The 18794-nt window shown below is 45.6% G+C and overlaps 1 protein-coding gene and 1 long non-coding RNA gene across 10 annotated transcripts in view; one reads left to right on the top strand and one right to left on the bottom strand.

Annotated features, from left to right (window-relative positions):
• The window catches only part of LPIN2 (lipin 2), a 397530-nt gene extending 396249 nt beyond the window's left edge, over window positions 1-1281 (bottom strand). For 6 of the 8 annotated variants that reach the window (XM_029591073.1, XM_029591078.1, XM_029591074.1 and 3 more), the window contains exon 1: window positions 323-473. In XM_029591073.1, the coding sequence (XP_029446933.1) occupies window positions 323-337 (15 nt within the window). In that variant the 5' untranslated portion in view covers window positions 338-473. Of the gene's footprint in view, window positions 1-322; window positions 474-944; window positions 1066-1159 lie in introns of those variants that run through there. The other 2 variants (XM_029591076.1, XM_029591075.1) reach the window with 2 other exon arrangements.
• Window positions 1168-18433, top strand: LOC115085260. 2 transcript variants are annotated; one of them, XR_003854769.1, is made up of 4 exons: window positions 1168-1306; window positions 1784-1883; window positions 14000-14056; window positions 14979-18433. It is a non-coding gene; the product is annotated as an uncharacterized LOC115085260 (long non-coding RNA). The 2 variants fall into 2 exon arrangements; XR_003854770.1 differs by having other exon boundaries at window positions 1290-1418.
• Window positions 18434-18794: the final 361 nt, after the last annotated feature.

The raw sequence follows: 18794 nt of genomic DNA, 5'->3' as shown, positions 1-18794 counted from the left end.
TATTACTTAAGTACATTTTAATTATCTGCATAAAGAAGTTAGCAATTTTTTTTTGGGGGGGGGGGGGGAGGAAAGGTTATTTATTACAAAAATAGCGAGACACCCCGCCCATCTTTCATACTTAAAGAACTAGCTTCCTAGATCACATTAACCTAAGAAGTACTAATGTAACATCACACCACCAGATTTTTCATGGGATGTCATTTTCCCTAAATCTCCTTAACCCTGGGCAAAAAGATGAAAGTTTATTCCTAATTTACAGATTATATCGCACAGCGATGACACCTGCCAGCCTTCACCGCATTGCTAAATGTATACAAACCTCAGGCCACACCATTCACAATCAGCTTCCATAAGGGAAGACGTCTCATCATCAAGAACTTTTCTCGTTGGTTCAACGAGGCATGCCAAATTCCCAACCATACAACAAAACGCTCGTGTATCGTAAGATTGGTGCCTCCACCGACGCTTTAGAAGAGGACCCTGCTAGGAGAAACCTAGTGTGCTCGGCTTCATCCCAAAGCTTGCAGAGCGCCTCGGGGTTTAAGTCCAACCTGTCTCCCGACAAAAAGCTCCAGCTCCTGGTGGGGACAGTCAGTCATTTGGCCGGCGACGTTTCCTAGAGTGACTCAACCGTGCCTGTTTCTGCACAGAGACGGGGGGAGAGGGGGAGGCAGTTTTTGATATGCTCCAAGAGTGTCGACACACACTTTGCTAACGCAGAACATTGTTTTGTGAAGAGTTCCCCCCCCACCCCCAGCCAAGCGTCTCGAGTGCCTGCCCTCATTCGCTGGCCCGGAGGGGAAAGGGCTGCCGCCTCCAGGGAGATCTAAACCCAGACGTAGCCTCCTCCTCCCCCCCCAAGCGGCTCCTCTTCGGGACGCTAAGCGCTAACGGAAACACACGCTCGCGCCCGCTCTCTCTGTGGTGGACCGAGCACTCACCTCTACCGGGCCGGGGAGCAGGCGACGACCGTCGCTGATCTCTGTCCTTGCGCCAGCTGCGCGCGAAGCACTGAGAATGAACGTTGCGTCCCCCCCGCCTTTGCGTTGGAAGGAGAGTGGCGGTGCGTTCTGCGCGTCTCGCGCCTGAAGCCTCACGCACTCAACCTGGTGGTGGGGGTAGAAGAAAGAAAAAAAAAAAAAAAGACTCCGCTCACCGGGATACCGCTTCGCTCTCCTTTGCCTGCTCTATGCCCAAGCCACCGGCACGTGACACGTCACAGCAACCCTCCCCCAGCCGCACGAGCTCGCGCTCTCTTCCTCTCTCTCTCTCTCTCACTTGTGACGCGCTGGCTGGGACTCCGGTAGGTCACTGAGCGCTGCGCAGCAGGACAGGGGCGGGGCTTCGTGCTGCAGTCGCCCCTAGGCCGGCGGCTTCTCTGGAGCCCCCGGTGCAGACGGGGCGGGGCTATGCTGGTGAGGGTCTCTAGGTTGGCCTTAGGGGTTGTGTTACTGTCTGTGTGTCGTTCTGTTTTGCGCAAGCCGCCAGGGGAGGCGGGATCATTGTGCTTTATTTATTTTGTTCCTGTGCTGGAGGGAGAAGTGAATGTGTGTTGTTAATAGTTAGGCTTCACGTATATGTTCTGGAAAACTTCATCTTTTGCCCATTCTATTCAATCCCGAGGAAGGGAATATTAGTTCCCGAAAGCTAGTCATGAAATGTATCCAATTGAAATGTATCCAATCTGTCCAACAGAAAGGTTTCACCATGCGTGTATATATATATAATTTTTTTTTCCCGGGAATGTTTGTTAACCTTTGGTTTGCTCTGTTTGCTGCAGCTGACCTACACTGACATGGCCTGTTTGCTGTCCCTGTGCCTTGCTGTTTAGGACAGTCGATGTAAGCTGGTTTTGATTGGGACCGAGCAGAGCCAATGCAGTACGTATATGAGACCTGTACCCTTTCCTACGTCCATATTTTCAGGACAAATTCCTGTTTGTCTTAGTTTAATAAAGAATCAGTACCTTTCCTCTAGTCGATTTGTTTTTGTAAAAGTATTAGATAAGTCGAAATTAAATATTTTGAGTTAGATGGATCTAGTTGTCTTTTTTGAATTGACGCATTGAGCGAAAACCATGTTTTAACTTCTTAAACGTTCACAGCTTAGCATTAATCATGGTACTCATATGAGTTTGGTTTTATAAATTAAACATGTAATGCTGCATTGGACGGAAGGTTTCCAAACCCATTCTGGGTTACTGGGTTGGTTGGGAGCAGGCACTGATCAAACAGCTGGTTTAGGTATTCTGTATACTGCAAGGCTGACTAAACCCTCTGTTAACAACTGCCTTCTAGTTATTATTTAACTGATGTAATGAGAGCAGACCATGCCAGGTTCTGTGGTTCCATCAAAGTCTTCTTATGTACAGGAGAAAAATAGCTTCACACACTCTTTTTCACAGGCATCACAATGTAGATAGTCTTATATTGTACAAACTTCAGCAGCTGCAAACCTCTTCTCTTAAATTTCTTAATAACTCAAATAAAAACGTAGACCCAGTCTCACAGCAAGAACCAGAATCCACCAACCAGTTGGGTTGCATGAGTTTATTCCAGGTCTACATTCTGGTTCTGGAATCCCCAGCAGAATGGATCCCATTCTACATTCACACATAAGCACTTCTCCAATTCATTAGTCGAGGTATGTGTAGGGATCTTCCTTTTCAGTTTTTATTGTATTTTTCCTGGAAATGTATTAGTGTTTATTTATTTAGGTGTTTTATATACTGGCGTTTCAAAAGAAGATCACAATGCTTTACAAAATTAGCGTTAATATTCATGGTCAGCTTTACAAAATTAGCTTTACAAGATCACAACGCTTTACAAAATTAGCATTAATATTCATGGTCAGCATTCACATACTGTGTCAACATTCATGTTCTGGGTCAGCATCACATCATATTCTGGTTCATATTCATACATGTTCTACGTCAACACAACAGCTAATAAATAATCTAGTTCATATTCAGCCATTTTCTAGATCAGCGCTTCTCAACCAGTGTGTCGCGAGGCCGTGGATGGTGGGAACTCGGGACCGGTGTCAGAGTGAGAGCTGGTGTGAATAGGTGCAGTGTGTCGCCAAACACCGGCTGGTGTGTCGCATCTCCCGGTGTCCTACTGCCCCATTGTACTTTCTTTCTCCCTTTTTCCAGCCCCCGCAGGCCAATTGGAAGCCTCCTTTCTTCCTACCCCCACTGCCCAATGGGAAGCCTCCTCCCTTCTATCTGCCAGTGGGAGTAGGAAGAAGGGAGGAAGCCTTTGATTGGCCGGTGAGGCAGGCATCAGAATGCCCGGGGGTGGGGTGGAAGGAATAGAAGTGTTGAACTCTGACGAAGCAAGGCCGCCACGAGAGCTCATTACCGTGGCGGCGAAAAGGAAAATCCGACATCGACGAAGCAAAGCTGCCACGGGAGCCCATTCCCATGGCGGTGAAGAGGAAAACCCGACCCCGACCAAGCAAGACCACCACAGCCCATGGCGGCGAAGAGGAAACCCGACCCCAACCGAGGCCACCACGGAAGCCCATCCTCTTGGCGGTGAAGAGGAAACCTGACCCCGACCGAGGCCACCACAGGAGCCCATCCCCTTGGCGGCGAAAAAAGAAGGCCCGCCGGAGTAAAGCTGCGCCAGAACTGGAGCCCATCCCTGCAGTGAAGGAAGAATACGTTTTTGGTGAGAGCTGGTGTGCCTGTGTGTGAATGGGTGCCTGGGTGAGAGCTTGTGTGTGTGGGTGTGAATGGGTGCCAGGGTAAGAGCTGGTGTGAATGGATGCTTGGGTGAGAGTTTGTGTGTGTGGGTGTGAATGGAAGCCTGGGTAAGAGCGGGTGTGAATGTGTGCATGGGTGAGAGCTTGTGTGTGTGTGTGTGTGTGTGAATGGAAGCCTGGGTGAGAGCTTGTCTGTGGGTGTGAATGGATGCATGAGTGAGAGCTTGTGTGTGTGGGTGCCTGGGTGAGAGCTTGTGTCTGTGGATGTGAATGGATGCATGGGTGAGAGCTTGTGTCTGTGGGTGTGAATGGATGCATGGGTGAGAGCTTGTGTCTGTGGGTGTGAATGGATGCATGGGTGAGAGCTTGTGTCTGTGGGTGTGAATGGATGCATGAGTGAGAGCTTGTGTGTGTGGGTGCCTGGGTGAGAGCTTGTGTCTGTGGGTGTGAATGGATGCATGAGTGAGAGCTTGTGTGTGTGGGTGCCTGGGTGAGAGCTTGTGTCTGTAGGTGTGAATGGATGCATGGGTGAGAGCTTGTGTGTGTGGGTGTCAGGGTGAGAGCTGGTGTGAATGGATGCAAGGGCGAGAGCTTATGTGTGTGGGTGTGAAAGGAAGCCTGGGTGAGAGCTGGTGTGAATGTGTGCTTGGGTGAGAGCTTGTTTGTGTGTGTGTGTCTGTGTGTGTGTGAATGGAAGCCTGGGTGAGAGCTTGTCTGTGGGTGTGAATGGAAGCTTGGGTGAGAGCTTGTGTCTGAGGGTGTGAATGGGTGCCTGAGTGAGAGCTTGTGTCTCTGGGTGTGAATGGATGCAAGGGTGAGAGCTTGTGTGTGTGGGTGTGAATGGATGCATGGGTGAGAGCTTGTGTGTGTGAGTGCGAGAGCATGTGTGTGTGATTGAGAGCTTGTATATAAGAGAGACCATGAGTGTGATTTAGAGAGAGACTGGTCAGGGAGATGACTGGTGTGAGAGAGACCGAGACTGGTTGTGGGGTCAGATTGGGTGTGTGTGTGTGTGTGAGTGACTGGTTGGTTGTGAGTGCTAAGGAAGATGACTGTGAGGACAGAGCTTCAGCAGCCACTGCTGCTTCTGGTGAGTGTTTTTGGCCTGGAAGGGAAAGGAGTAGGAGAGTTGCTAGAGAGGGTAAGTAAAGGTGGTTTTTTAAATTTATTTTTCTTGATTGACTGCCATTTTAATTATTGGGTATTATGTGATGTCTGCTGTTTTGAAATATTTTATTGATATTTGGACATGTTTTAATATTTTTATGAGTTTTTAATTGTTGGATATTGTTCTGTTCAGCAGATGTTTTGTAACATTTTTAGTATAGATTTACAATTATTTCTGTGGGGCTCTATAGCAGCTTGGCTTATTCTGTTTTCCCAATAGGAAATGTATTAGTGTTTAGGGTCTGGTTTAATAGTTGTATTTCTTAGATAGGGTTGTTACTGTTTGAGTGTGTTCCATAATACAGGTGTAATTTTGTGCAGTTTAGTTTGTGTGCATTATTGCAAATCCTGAGAGTCTGTTAGGTGCTATATTTCTCTTTCCATTTCTCCAGGTTCGCGCTGCATGCAGAGTGGCTTTTTTTGTTTTCCATTCCAGTTTCTGTCTCCATATTTATAATTTGTGGTTTTTCTGTACTTGGTGAAGGGTGTGTGACAGAGGTGAGGTATTTTACTAGCATGTAGGCATTTGTATCAATCTTATTTGTTGTGTTTTCTCAATAGGATATGCATTAGTGGTAAATTACTGTCTTTTCATAAGGAAGGCTATTGTGCCTGGTAGTAAAAGGAATTTGTTTTGCTTTTACTGGGATGTCATCAGAACCAGAATATCTTTTTTGTATGGTGAGTTGTACAGGGTAATGCCCTAGATCTGCTCTGCACTCATTGCTGGGGGTTGAGGGGATTCTTGTTAGCGCTCACCCCGCCAGGAGGGCAGAGTGAGCGATCTGGTAGTGATCAGCTCCTCCCAAGGGGAGGAGATAGCAATCTGATAGGCTAGGCTCCTGCAGGAGGAAGAGTTTAGCAGTCTGTTATAGATCGTGCTAGGGAGTTAGCAATCTGTTAGTGCTCTGCTCCCCCAAAGGGAAGGAGTAGCAACTCTATGCTTTGTTCCTGTAGAAGGATGAGCCAGCAACCTGTATGATCCCCACGGGGAGTTAGCTATCTGATATGGATCAGCTTCTGCAAAGAGAAGAGTAATGGTCTGATGTGGGTTGGCTTCCACAGAGTGGCAGATGATAATACTGCTCTATTAGTGTAAGGAGTAACACTTAGTAAAAATAGTGAATCCCTGGGCCGATGGCAAATGACAGCTCCCTCAAGTGGAGATCCTGAGAGGGACCACCGGCTAGGCTGGAGTATTGAGACAAACACAGATAGTTCTTTATTAGACTGGAAGTAAGAACATAAGAACATAAGAAAATGCCATACTGGGTCAGACCAAGGGTCCATCAAGCCCAGCATCCTGTTTCCAACAGTGGCCAATCCAGGTCATAGGAACCTGGCAAGTACCCAAAAACTAAGTCTATTCCATGTAACCATTGCTAATGGCAGTGGCTATTCTCTAAGTGAACTTAATAGCAGGTAATGGACTTCTCCTCCAAGAACTTATCCAATCCTTTTTTAAACACAGCTATACTAACTGCACTGACCACATCCCCTGGTAACAAATTCCAGAGTTTAATTGTGCGTTGAGTAAAAAAGAACCATCAGAACCATCAGAGGTGGCAGTAGTGATTTGATGTGCCCGGCAGGGCTGAAGTCCCTCTGATACTGGAACTACGAACTCTGAGTTGCTGAGCTGTAAGGAGAGACTATAGGTAGTGAGTAGACAGGGTATGCTGGACATAACCAGTGATAGATGATACACTCACACTTGTAGATATCTGTAATGTCTTCTTATGCAACAGAGAGTCTTCAGTATTCAGGAACAGGAGCCGCAGGTGAGTACTGGTTCCTATAGGCAGTCTGAAATAGAACTCACAATAACTGTGTATGGGATGGCTTCTGGAACAGAAGAGAGGCTGGAAAGATTTAGGAACATAGGAACTGGTACTCGCTCCACGAGGGCCTATCTGTTAATCTGTAATAGTATTCCATAAGATATAGGCATGCAATATCTTCTGAGGAAGAAGAGAGTCTGAGAAAGGTATTAGGAACATATGCCCTCGTGAAGCGAGTACCGGTTCCTATCTGCAATCTGCAATGGTAACTCACGATCTCCGTACCTACGATAACGTCTTAGACTGAAGGGAGTCTTAGAGATCAGGAACATGGGCCCTCGTGGAGTGAGTACCGGTTCCTGTCTGTAATAGGACTCACTGTGTTCACGTCTGCGATCGCCTCCAGGCAATGGAAGTCTTCTGAGTCTTCAGGAACGTAGGCCCTCGAGGGGCGAGTACTGGATCCCGTACAGCAATCTGAAATCAAGAAGAGGGAGAGCAAGGCCCCTGAGGAGCGGGTACCCCTAGGTGAGTTTGTAGAGGCAGAGTTGCGAGGAAGGGATTCCTACCCTTGTCCTCAATAACTCGATTTGAATAAGCAATCAAAGACCTTTTATGTTGGAAGCGGATGATGTCACTTCAGGGGGACGCCCCCGAGTTTCGCGCCCTTGCTGGTACAAAGTCTGGAGCGTGCACGCACGCGTGCCCTTATGTCATCAGGAACATGGCAGATCCGTGGCATCAGGCCAGCCCGGGGATTCCAGGAAGAAAATGGCGAGAAGAAGCCACGGCAGCATCTGTCCATCAGACCCGAAGGAAGTTGCCACAAAGTAGAGAGGGTGGAGTGAGGGTGAGAATAGGCACGAACGCAACAATTCCTGTGGATGCAGAGTGCATGTTTACATTTCGCCCCGTGATGGTCACATGTTCAGTGTGTCACGCATGTGAGAACCATCTGTCAGGTGTGTCCCGGCCAAAAAAGTTTGAGAACCACTGTTCTAGATCAACCCAACTGCAAATACAAGTCATAATTCTACTAACAATCTACTTTACATTGTTTATTGCTTATTGTTCGCCTCACCAACATTATCTCTAGTATTGAAGTTGAAGTTATCAGTATATTGGTGTTTTACGTTAAATCGTATGCATTTCTAAAGAGCCATGTTTTCAGTTCACACTTGAAACTCTTTCTCTCTGTCATGAGAGTTCCACAACTTGATGCTAGCCATGGAGAACATTCGGTCTCTTATTTGCGTTAGGTGTGTGTTCTGAGTAAAAGGCACCATTAGAAGTCCTTTGTTTTGTGATCTTAGGGTTCTCTGTGGTGAGTGATGTTGAAGTGTCACGCCTAATAAGCATGGATTAATATTGTTGATATTGAAAATTAGAGTTAATACGTTATAATGAATTCTGGATTGTACAGGAAGCCAGTGTAGTGCTATCAGTGAGCGGGTGATGTGGTCAAATTTCCTTGTCTCTATTAAGAGTCTAGCAGAGGCATTTTGAAGTAACTGTAGTGGTTTTAGTAGTCCTGAGGGTAGGCCTAGTAATAGGGAGTTGCAATAATCTAAGGGGGTTATTTTTCAAAGCATTATTGCATGCACAAGCAATAAGGCCATATCGCATGTGAAAAGGGCCTTTTCACATGCGATATAATGCAAATTAGGGGGAGGGGAGGAGTCAGGGCAGGGTAGAGGAGGAGTCAGCCGCGGCACCACTGCCGGCGAGAATGTGAGGAATATTATCGCAGGCAGTAGCGCAACAAATAGCTACACCTTTTACAGTGTCGCTATTTGCTGCGAAAGGCTGCAGCCGGCCCCACCACAGCCGGTGAAATCGCACCGTCACGGGTGCAAACGGCTGCAGCCTTTTTTGCGAGGAATGATGAACCCTGCCCTAAGTTTGAAAATATTAGAGTTTTTAAGACAGTGCGAAAGTCCTGTAAGAACATAAGAACATAAGAAATTGCCATGCTGGGTCAGACCAAGGGTCCATCCAGCCCAGCATCCTGTTTCCAACAGAGGCCAAACAGAGCCACAAGATCCTGGCAATTACCCAAACACTAAGAATATCCCATGTTACTGATGCAATTAATAGCAGTGGATATTCCCTAAGTAAACTTGATTAATAGCAGTTAATGGCCTTCTCCTCCAAGAACTTATCCAAACCTTTTTTGAACCCAGTTACTCCAACTGCACTAACCACATCCTCTAGCAACAAATTCCAGAGCTTTATTGTGTGTTGAGTGAAAAAGAATTTTCTCCGATTAGTCTTAAATGTGCTACTTGCTAACTTCATGGAATGCCCCTTAGTCCTTCTATTATTTGAAAGTGTAAATAATCGATTCACATCTACTCGTTCAAGACCTCTCATGATCTTAAAGACCTCTATCATATCCCCCCTCAGCCGTCTCTTCTCCAAGCTGAACAGCCCTAACCCCTTCAGCCTTTCCTCATAGGGGAGCTGTTCCATCCCCTTTATCATTTTGGTTGCCCTTCTCTGTACCTTCTCCATCGCAACTATATCTTTTTTGAGATGCAGCGACCAGGAACAGTATTGTTAGCAATGGTTTCAACCGATGTAATATTCTCAGCTTGGAGTATCCTGTTTTGATTAATTTGCTTTTTCATAGTGAAGCTCTCATCAATCTGTATTCCTAGGTCTTATACTTGATCTGAGAGAGTGATATTTATAATTCCTAGGTCTAAGGCTGGCGGTTTGATTATCGTGGTATCTCTCCTTAACCACACTATTTCATTTTTTGGGGGTTTAGAGTTAGCTTCAGTTGAGAAAGTTTAATGTATGGCCTTCATATAGGTTGACAGAGATGATGTAATTTTTTCAAATGTTTTATCAAAGGGGATGTAGAATTGTATGTCGTCTGCATATAGGAAGATGTTGATTTCCTAGATTTGCTAGTAGTGCGCATATAGGGGCGGATTTTAAAAGGAGCGTGAATAGCCTACTTTTGTTTGCGCTCCAGGCGCAAACAAAAGTACGCTGGATTTTAGTAGATACGCGCGGAGCCGCGCGTATCTGCTAAAAACCTGGATCGGCGCGCGCAAGGCTATGGATTTTGTATAGCCGGCGCGCGCCGAGCCGCGCAGCCTACCCCCGTTCCCTCCGAGGCCGCTCCGAAATCGGAGCGGCCTCGGATGGAACTTTCCTTTGCCCTCCCCTCACCTTCCCCTCCCTTCCCCTACCTAACCCACCCGCCTGGCCCTGTCTAAACCCCCCCTTACCTTTGTCGGGGGATTTACGCCTCCCAGAGGGAGGCGTAAATCCCCGCGCGTCAGCGGGCCTCCTGCGCGCCGGGATGCGACCTGGGGGCGGGTCCAGAGGGCGCGGCCACGCCCCCGGGCCGTAGCCACGCCCCCGGGTCCGCCCCCGGAACGCTCCCGACACGCCCCGAAAACGCCGCGCGGTTCGGGCCCGCCCCCGACACGCCCCCTCCGAAAACCCCGGGACTTACGCGAGTCCCGGGGCTCTGCGCGCGCCGGTAGGCCTATGTAAAATAGGCTTACTGGCGCGCAGGGCCCTGCTCGCGTAAATCCGCCCGGTTTTGGGCGGATTTACGCGAGCAGGGCTCTGAAAATCCGCCCCATAGGCAGTAAATAAATGTTGAATAGTGTGGCTGAGAGTGCTGAACCTTGGGGGCCACCTGTATCGATTGGGAAGGTGTCAGAAATTTGATTGCCTAATTTGACTTGGAATGTCCTATCACTTACAGGTCGATCCAGTAAAGTGTGCTCCGTCGGAGCGCACTGTCACCCTGCTCTGGACGCGTGTTTTCCCTTACCCCTTATTCAGTAAGGGGAGGAAAACACGCGGCCCACCCGCGGCACCTAATAGCGCCCTCAACATGCAAATGCATGTTGAGGGCGCTATTAGGTATTCCTGAGCGATCCAGTAAGTAAAATGTGCAGCCAAGCCGCACATTTTACTCTAAGAAATTAGCGCCGCCCAAAGGTCGGCGCTAATTTCTTCCGGCGCCAGGGAAGTGCACAGAAAAGCAGTAAAAACTGCTTTTCTGTGCACCCTCCGACTTAATATCATAGCGATATTAAGTCGGAGGTCCCCAAAAGTAAAAAAAAAGTAAAAAAAAAAATAAAAAAATTTTGAATTCGGCCCGCGGCTGTCGGGCCGAAAACCGGACGCTCAATTTTGCCGGCGTCCGGTTTCCGAGCCCGTGGCTGTCAGCGGGCTCAAGAACCGACGCCGGCAAAATTGAGCGTCGGCTGTCAAACCCGCTGACAGCCGCCGCTCCAGGCCAAAAGGAGGCGCTAGGGACGCGCTAGTGTCCCTAGCGCCTCTTTTTCCTCGTTTGCACCGCGTCGCCTAATTTAAATACTGGATCGCGCGCACCGGCGAGGGGCCGGTGCGCGCGCCGGGAGAGCAGGCGTTAGTCCGCTCTCCCACGGACTTTACTGGATCGAGCTGTTAGGAAGGAAAAGAATTGTTGACAATTCAGTCTATTCTAATTTCTCTCAGTTGGTGGTACAGCAGGGTATGGTCAACTTTGTCGAATGCTGCTGTTAGATTAATTAGTACCAGGATATATGATTCATTGTTGTCAAACTCCTGTAGTACAGGGTCAGTTAGGGAGATGCTTAAGGTTACTGTTGAGAGAGTTTTTCTGAATCCAAATTGGTTTGGATAAAGTACCGTGTTTCCCCGATAATAAACCCTACGCTGAAAATAAGCCCTGGCTTGATTTTCAGGATTTTTAGAGTAGGGCTTGAAAGAAGCCCTAGTTATAGGTGAACCAGCGCAGTGTGGTTGCACCCTAAGACTTGCCCCCCCCCCCCCCCCCCCAAGACTTACAGAAAGTCCCTGGAGTGGACCGAACCCGGAGGGGAGGGCAGACGAGGGGTTGTAAAAAAAAAAAAAAAAAACCCAAACCCACCCCAACCCTCCAAATGTGATTCATTGCAACCCCCCCCCCCACCCTCCCAACCCCCTAAAACTTGCCAAAATTCACTGGTAGTCCAGAGGGGGGTCCCGGGAGCAATCTCCCGCTCTCGGGCCTTCAGCTGCTAGTAATCAAAATGGCGTCGATGGCCCAGTGAATGGCACCGATGGCCCAGTGAATTTTGGCAAATTTTGGGGGGGGGACCTGGGAAAAATGAAAATCATGTCACCATGTGTAAATTAGAAAATACCCCCACACACACATGGAAGAGGCCACCCGCCTGCACATGCGCGCGCGGATATTAAAATCTGGCGCGCATGTGCACGTGGGAATCCTACTTTATAACATGCACTCGCTGACGCGTGCATGTTATAAAATAGCTGTGTCCATGTGCGCGTGCCGGGAACTGCACTCAAATGGACGTGCAGACTTTTTTTTTTAACTGCACCCCTAAGGGAATTAAACATTCTAGTCATGTAGGAGACTATGCTAGACGCAAATGTTTTATAAAATGTTGCTGTTTAGCCATCTAAACCTGGTGCTTTCTCAACCTTAAGGTCCGTAATGACCTGAAGTACTTCTGTAGTTTGAATTTACCGATCCAGGAAGTTGGAAGTGCAGTCTCATTTAAGTATTTATTAATCTCCTCATTCATAATGGAAGTGTCTACACAGTGCAGATTCCCATAGAACTGGAAAACCCTCTGCCTGATGTCCGAACTGGAAGTCAAGATGTTTTCTTCCTTATCTTTAATTTTTACAATCTGTTTTTTGTGTATTTATTGTTTTCAACTTTGTTGCCTTGTTACACCCCCTCAAAATGAGATTGGTGAACTGTCTCTAGTTGGGTGCTATAACATCTGAATCTAGAGCTCTAAGTTCTGCCCTAGGTTTAATTAATTAATTAATTAAATAATTAACTATGTCCAGAGTTTTGCAGAAAAAAAATGAAATTTCAGACCTATTATAATTAATTTGTATCCTATCATTAAAATCATTCATTGTACCTGAAGACTGCAAGGTGGCCAATATAAGCCTGATATATAAAAAGGGCTCTCAAGGTGTTCCTGACTTCAGTGCCGGGAAAAATTGTGAAAACTATTGTAAAGATTAAAATCACAGAACATATAAATAGACATGATTTAATGGGACTGTGATGCAGTGCTCCTGTTTTCCCCTTAAACCCATGCAGGACCAGGCTAGATGCATGGTCCACCTTAATTCCCCTTGAAAGAGAAAGAGCTCTGTGGGCGGGGATCCAGGTGGAGATAGTGAGACCAGGCCCAGGTCTCCAGGAGGAAGTCAGCTCCTGCAGAATAATGCTGTCCAAGCACTGAGCTGTAAAGAAGTTGTGAGTTCTGAAGGAAGTGGTACAAGACTATGGGTAATGAGAGTACACTGTTCTGAAGATAAAGCAGTCTACTAATGTTTGTTTGCGGTAATTACCAAATACATTTTAATCTGCTTATGAAAAGGCTGGAGTCAGACTAAGTTTGTGCCTCCAGGCCTGGGGATCAACGTTCGGGTCCCATAGGGATAGAGCCAGCATGGATTTACCCAAGGGAAGTCTTGCCTCACAAATCTACTACATTTTTTTGAAGGGGTGAATAAGCATGTGGATAAAGATGAAACAGTAGATGTGGTGTATTTGGATTTTCAGAAGGCATTTGACAAAGTCCCTCATGAGAGGCTTCTAAGAAAACTAAAAAGCCAAGGGATAGGAAGTGATGTCCTTTTGTGGATTGCAAACTGGTTAAAAGTCAGGAAACAGAGAGTAGGATTAAATGGGCTGTTTTCACATTCTATATTTAAACCAGTAATTTTTAATATATTTATACATGATCTGGAAGGAGGTACGATGAGTGAGGTGATCAATTTTGCAGATGACAAAAATTATTCAGAGTAGTTAAATCACAATCAGATTGTAAGAAATTGCAGGAGGACCTTTTAAGACTATGAAACTTAATGTGGCAAGTGCAAGTTGATGCATATAGAGAAAAATAACCATGCTGCAACTACAAAGTTAGGTTCCATTTTTGGAGTTGCCACCCAGGAAAAAGATCTGGGTGTCATAGTTGATATTATATTTAAATTGTCAACTCAATGTGCTGTGGTAGTGAAAAAAGAAAACAGAATGTAAGGAATTATTAGGAAGGGAATGGCAAATAAAATGAAGGATGTAATAATGCCTCTGTATCGCTCAATGATTAGATCACACCTTGAATACCGTTTTTCAATTCTGGTCACCGCACCTTAAAAAAGATATAGTTGCACTGGAGAAAGTACAGAGAAGGGCAGGAAAAGGAAAATTAAGGCATTTCTTTCCGTTCCAACTTCTGGGGCGGTTAGGGGGCCCATGGATAGTAATATAATACGTAGAATGAATGATGCTTCCCTAAATCCTAACCCAGATGTATCTTTTTCCTCAGGCTCAATACAGAGTCCCGGCTACCATTCATCACCTCGGAACCAAGATTCTAGATCTGGTAATGTTTTAAGTGTTTCCTCAATTGATTCAATTCCTGAAAATAAGGAAATGGCTGCTGCAGTGGAAGGCTTGGATATGTCTCGACCTGCAGCCATATCCGATGGAATAATAGAAGCTTCTAATTTAGAAATACCTGATTTAAATAATGTGACCCTGCTTGATGTCTGGAAGTCAGTAAACAGTATGCAAAAATTATTAGCTCAGGCTATGACTCAGTTTGGTTCTTTTAATAATGAAATAAAAAATTCACTTCAGGATCATGCATCTCGATTAACTAGTTTGGAAAGTAATCAAATGGCTGTAAATTTACAAGTTTCTAATCTACAAGCTGCTAATACAGCATTTGTTAAGGATAGCTTGGTAATGTCCAGACAGCTAGAGAGTTTAGAAAATGTAATTAGATCTAAAAATCTTCGTTTTTTTAAACTTTCCAATTACTAGACTATTGTCAGCAACAGAGTTGCTTCGGAAATATCTGGGTGAGGTTTTACAAATTTCTACAAGTAGAGAAATAGTGTTAACTAAGATATTTTATGTTCCTAGATCTAAAATTAGTCCTTTGGGTCCTGAGGTTGGAGTAGATATGATACAAGGAGGTAGCCCGAATTTGACTTCTTTTTTAGAAGCTTCAATAGATGACTTTCCTACAAGAGCTACCCTCATAGTAACTTTCAATAGTGAGATTGATAAAAGCTTAATTCTACAAAGATACTTTAAAAACAAGGATTTTCTCTTCTGTGGAAGTAAAATCCAGGTTTTTCCAGATGTGGCCAGACCCACCCAGATGAAAAGAAAACAATTTCTAGCATTAAAAGACAGGGTTTTGTCGTTAGGTGCATTGTTTATACTTAAATTTCCATGCAAGTGTTGCATTACTTTAAATGGAAATAAGTTTATCTTCTATGATCCTACACATTTAGAAACCTTTCTTCTTGATAAAGAGTTGAAAACTGAGTGATCTAGAGGACTGCTGAGGAATAGATGGAAAAGACTGACGCTGGAAAATGGAACCAGAATTGGGACAGGAACTGGAGCCTGTGCTGGAACTTGGAGCTGAACCTTGAACCTGGAACAGGAGCTGGAGTCGGAAGCTGGAATATGATACTGAATCTGGGACTTGGAGCTGGATCTGAGTGCAGCAGTTACTGGAACTGAAGCTCCAAGTAGTGAAAATGGGGGCTTGGGACTAGGCAGCTTGGCAGTTGGGAAGGCAGTCACTTGACCAGATAGATTGGGTAGCTTTTTGGTTGCTGTGAATAACTTCTTGTTCCCAGCAACCCCCATTTAGTCTGGCTTTGACCAACCCAGTTCGCTAGTTCTCCCTTTTTGGTCTCTTATGACTCTGGGTCCTGTATACTTCCAGTTCCCTAGTTGGCTCTGATGCTAAGGGTGTGACCCTTCATCTCCTGGCCATTGCTGTTTTGAACCTTGCCAGCACCTTCCCCTGTTGAAGTCAATGAAGCTGTTTTTGTTGGGACAGCCAATATTGTGTAATACATTTTATAAAAATAGATCATGCTGTGATAGAGCTGTCCAAACTCTGTCAGATCGCTGTGGTTTAACATTTCTGTACTTAATTAGCTTGGCATTGCCATACCCTGTAAGAAAGTTGGGGCTCTTTCGGAGGTTGGTAAGGATGCCCACATGTGACCTCATCGTGTGATAACATAAAGGGCCCTGTAATTGCACAGGTACGCCTATGTGTCATTATCACTCTTGTCAGCCCCCCAGTGTCTTTCCGCAACAGCCCATAGGCTCATATGGAGTCACCAACTCCTGCTCTGGCAACCTAGCATTGCCAATAGAATGGCCACACCATTCAGCCCACTGCCACCTCCTTAAGCTATGGCAATCAACTTAAAGGGCAGCATTCCTCAGATTGGGCTAAAGAAACGTATGTACCAAATGTGGAATTACTGTTACAGAAGAGAAGTTTGTAGCAGAACAGAAGGTATGTACTATATGTTAAAAACCATGCTTCCTGGAAAATGGGCCAGGTATGAACTGATTCACCACCTTCTGAGAGTGCCTTATTATGCTCCCTGTGCATCATTTGTGAAGGTGATGTACAGGATGTCCAGTCAGCAGTGCTGAAATGGCACTCTGTCCTTTCTTGCCAATACTTAATTGGTCTTATTGTCATTGCTGTAGTTCAGAACAGGATTGTCCACATCCTTAAAAGCTGCAATAAATGAATCATGATTAGTGTATAGTGCACAGGAGGAGAGGGAGAGATGTACTTACATGTATGTACAGGGGCCTGTGTCCTAATATGCACTGTCCTTAGTATACACATTTAGTGCACACACTGAAAACAAAGGCTATGTAATAAAGCCCCAGAGCAAACCCTGCCAACACAACTGCACTAAAACTTATGGGGTAAATTTTATAAAGTACAAGTGCGCATGTTATCAAATACGTGGGCCGTGCGCACGTATGCACCAGATTTTATTATCCGCGCGCGTTTGGGCGGGTGGCGCTCGCAAGGGGAGAGGGGGTCTTCTGCAATTCCCGTGTGGCGACACAGTCCAGCCTTCCCCAGTTCCCTCCCAGTCCACTCCAATTCTCCTCTCCTCTCCTCCCCACCCCCTAAACCCTACCTTTTTCTTTTTGTATTTCTTGGTTTCACCGCTTACTTCAGCTCCCGATCAATGGCGCTGTCCCGGCCCGGCCCTTCGAAGATGCCTGGCACTTATTCGCGTGCTGGCCTTTATGCGAGTGGCCAGGCCTTTTTGAAAATTCGCCCGGCGCACACAAGGCCCGGCCACGCGCATAAAGGCCGGAATTTGCGCACCTAGGGCTTTGAAAATCCGGCCATATGCTGCCAAACGGTATCATTGCAGAGCTAGAGGCTGAGTCAGCAGGAAAAAACCCCAAAAACCTCTCTTCCTGCTGGTTGGCCTGGAGAGAAGTGGGTAGGGGATTGAATCAGTGTCCCATCTGAAGTTCAGGCTTCGAGTCTGAATTTGAAGTTGTTTGTTTCTATTTGAGAGATGGCTTGAATTTGGCTGTGTGTGAATGTGTCTGGGTGTGTGTTTTCTATATTGGTGACAGAAATTCTGTTGTATCTGCATGTATACATGAAATAGAGGATTGTGCTGGTGTGCAGGGGCAGATTGGCCTATCGGGGGATCGGGCATCCCCTGGTGGGCCGGTTGCTCTGGTCACGTGGGTTGCCGAGCGCGGCCGCGACAGAGCCGTGCTCATCAGACCACGGGGTATATCCTGGGCCGGCCTGGGCGGAAAATCCCCGGGCCGATCTTTACCCAGAATCCACCCCTGCTGGTGTGGGTGTGTATGTGAAACAAGAAGGCAGTGTGTGTTGGAGAGTATGTGTGTGTATTTGTGTCTTTGCTGATTTCCATGTCTGTGCTTTCCAACTTGGGCGCCAAACTCTCCATTGCTGGTCAAGTTGCACGTATAAGCTTCTGCAAGATAGCAAAATACATGCTTAGGGAAAGTCGGATACAGGAATGGACCCCATCTTGCTGTATCCAATGAGGTCGACAGATGCAGTGGTGATTCTCTGCCAGGTCATGCTAGAGCATCGAGTTGGAACCTTTTTGAGCTTTTTTTCTTTTCCCTGTTGGCAGCTGGAGTGGAAATAGAGGCTGCCGTTTTCCCTGATTTGATACCTTTTTTTTTTTTTTTCTAGAAAATTACCACTGGATGTATGTGCCATTATTTCTGATACTACAAAACTTATATGCATGGTTTTCCTGGCAATGGACAGCTTGGGAGTGATTTTCAAAAGGAGTTACCCGCATAAATGTAACTACTATTGTAGCAATTTTCAAAAGTCATTGGCTTGAGTAAAGTGCACTTACATGAGTAAATCCTATGGACAATTCAATGGCATATATTTTGGCAATTTTTAAAAGCCCACTTACTCAAGTAAAGTGCATTTACTCGAGTAAAACCCAGTTTTACTCAAGTAAATGCTTTTAAAATCAGGCCCTATGCCTGTAAGTTGAACAATGACAAAGATAGAAATTGGTGTCAGCGTAAAGCATTCTCCAGCACCACCTAAAGAGCACTTAAACATGAACTAAGATGTGACATTAGGTGCTGGGCCTTCAGGTCAGCCTCTGCCTCTTCTTTCTGAGCTAAAGCATAACTATAAGTATCACACCAAAGAACTGGATTTTGAATTCAAAACCCCATGAGATATTAGAGAAAATTGAAATGTAGCAGAAAGAACTCTCATGTAGAGACTGAATCTGTGACAAATGCAATATAAAAATTGAAACGTAAACTGAGAAATGTAAAATTGTATTCTTAACTCTGGTTTTATGAAAAGTCGAGAAGTGAAATCCCTGTATAGACTTACTAATAGTGATATCAAGAACTGAAATTAAAATTTCATCATACTGCATATCAAATCTTCAATTTTCATCATACATTTGTACCCAATAATTGAACATGTACCGGTATAATTCATGCACTTTTAAGGACATGTATTTCTTCACTATTGGAAATATGCAGTACAATTGAATTTGCGCCACTAATAATTAGCGTTTGATTATAATTGGACCGGGCTGATGATGAAATTCTCACCATTATGTTAAGGAAATAATACTGTACTGTTGTATGAGGTCCATTTGACAGAAAACTTTGTTTTGCTGGGAAGGGATTTGTTTTGTGATCATTCAGCCCCTTCCCTGGGTTCTTTTTTGAGTAAGGGACTTTGATTCACAACATGGTAGAGGTTCTCAGTGCCAGCCAAATGCCAAGAA

The sequence above is a fragment of the Rhinatrema bivittatum genome, chromosome 2 (genome assembly GCF_901001135.1).
Source record: "Rhinatrema bivittatum chromosome 2, aRhiBiv1.1, whole genome shotgun sequence".
NCBI lineage: Eukaryota > Metazoa > Chordata > Amphibia > Gymnophiona > Rhinatrematidae > Rhinatrema > Rhinatrema bivittatum.
This window is presented reverse-complemented; position numbering and strand designations above follow the sequence as displayed.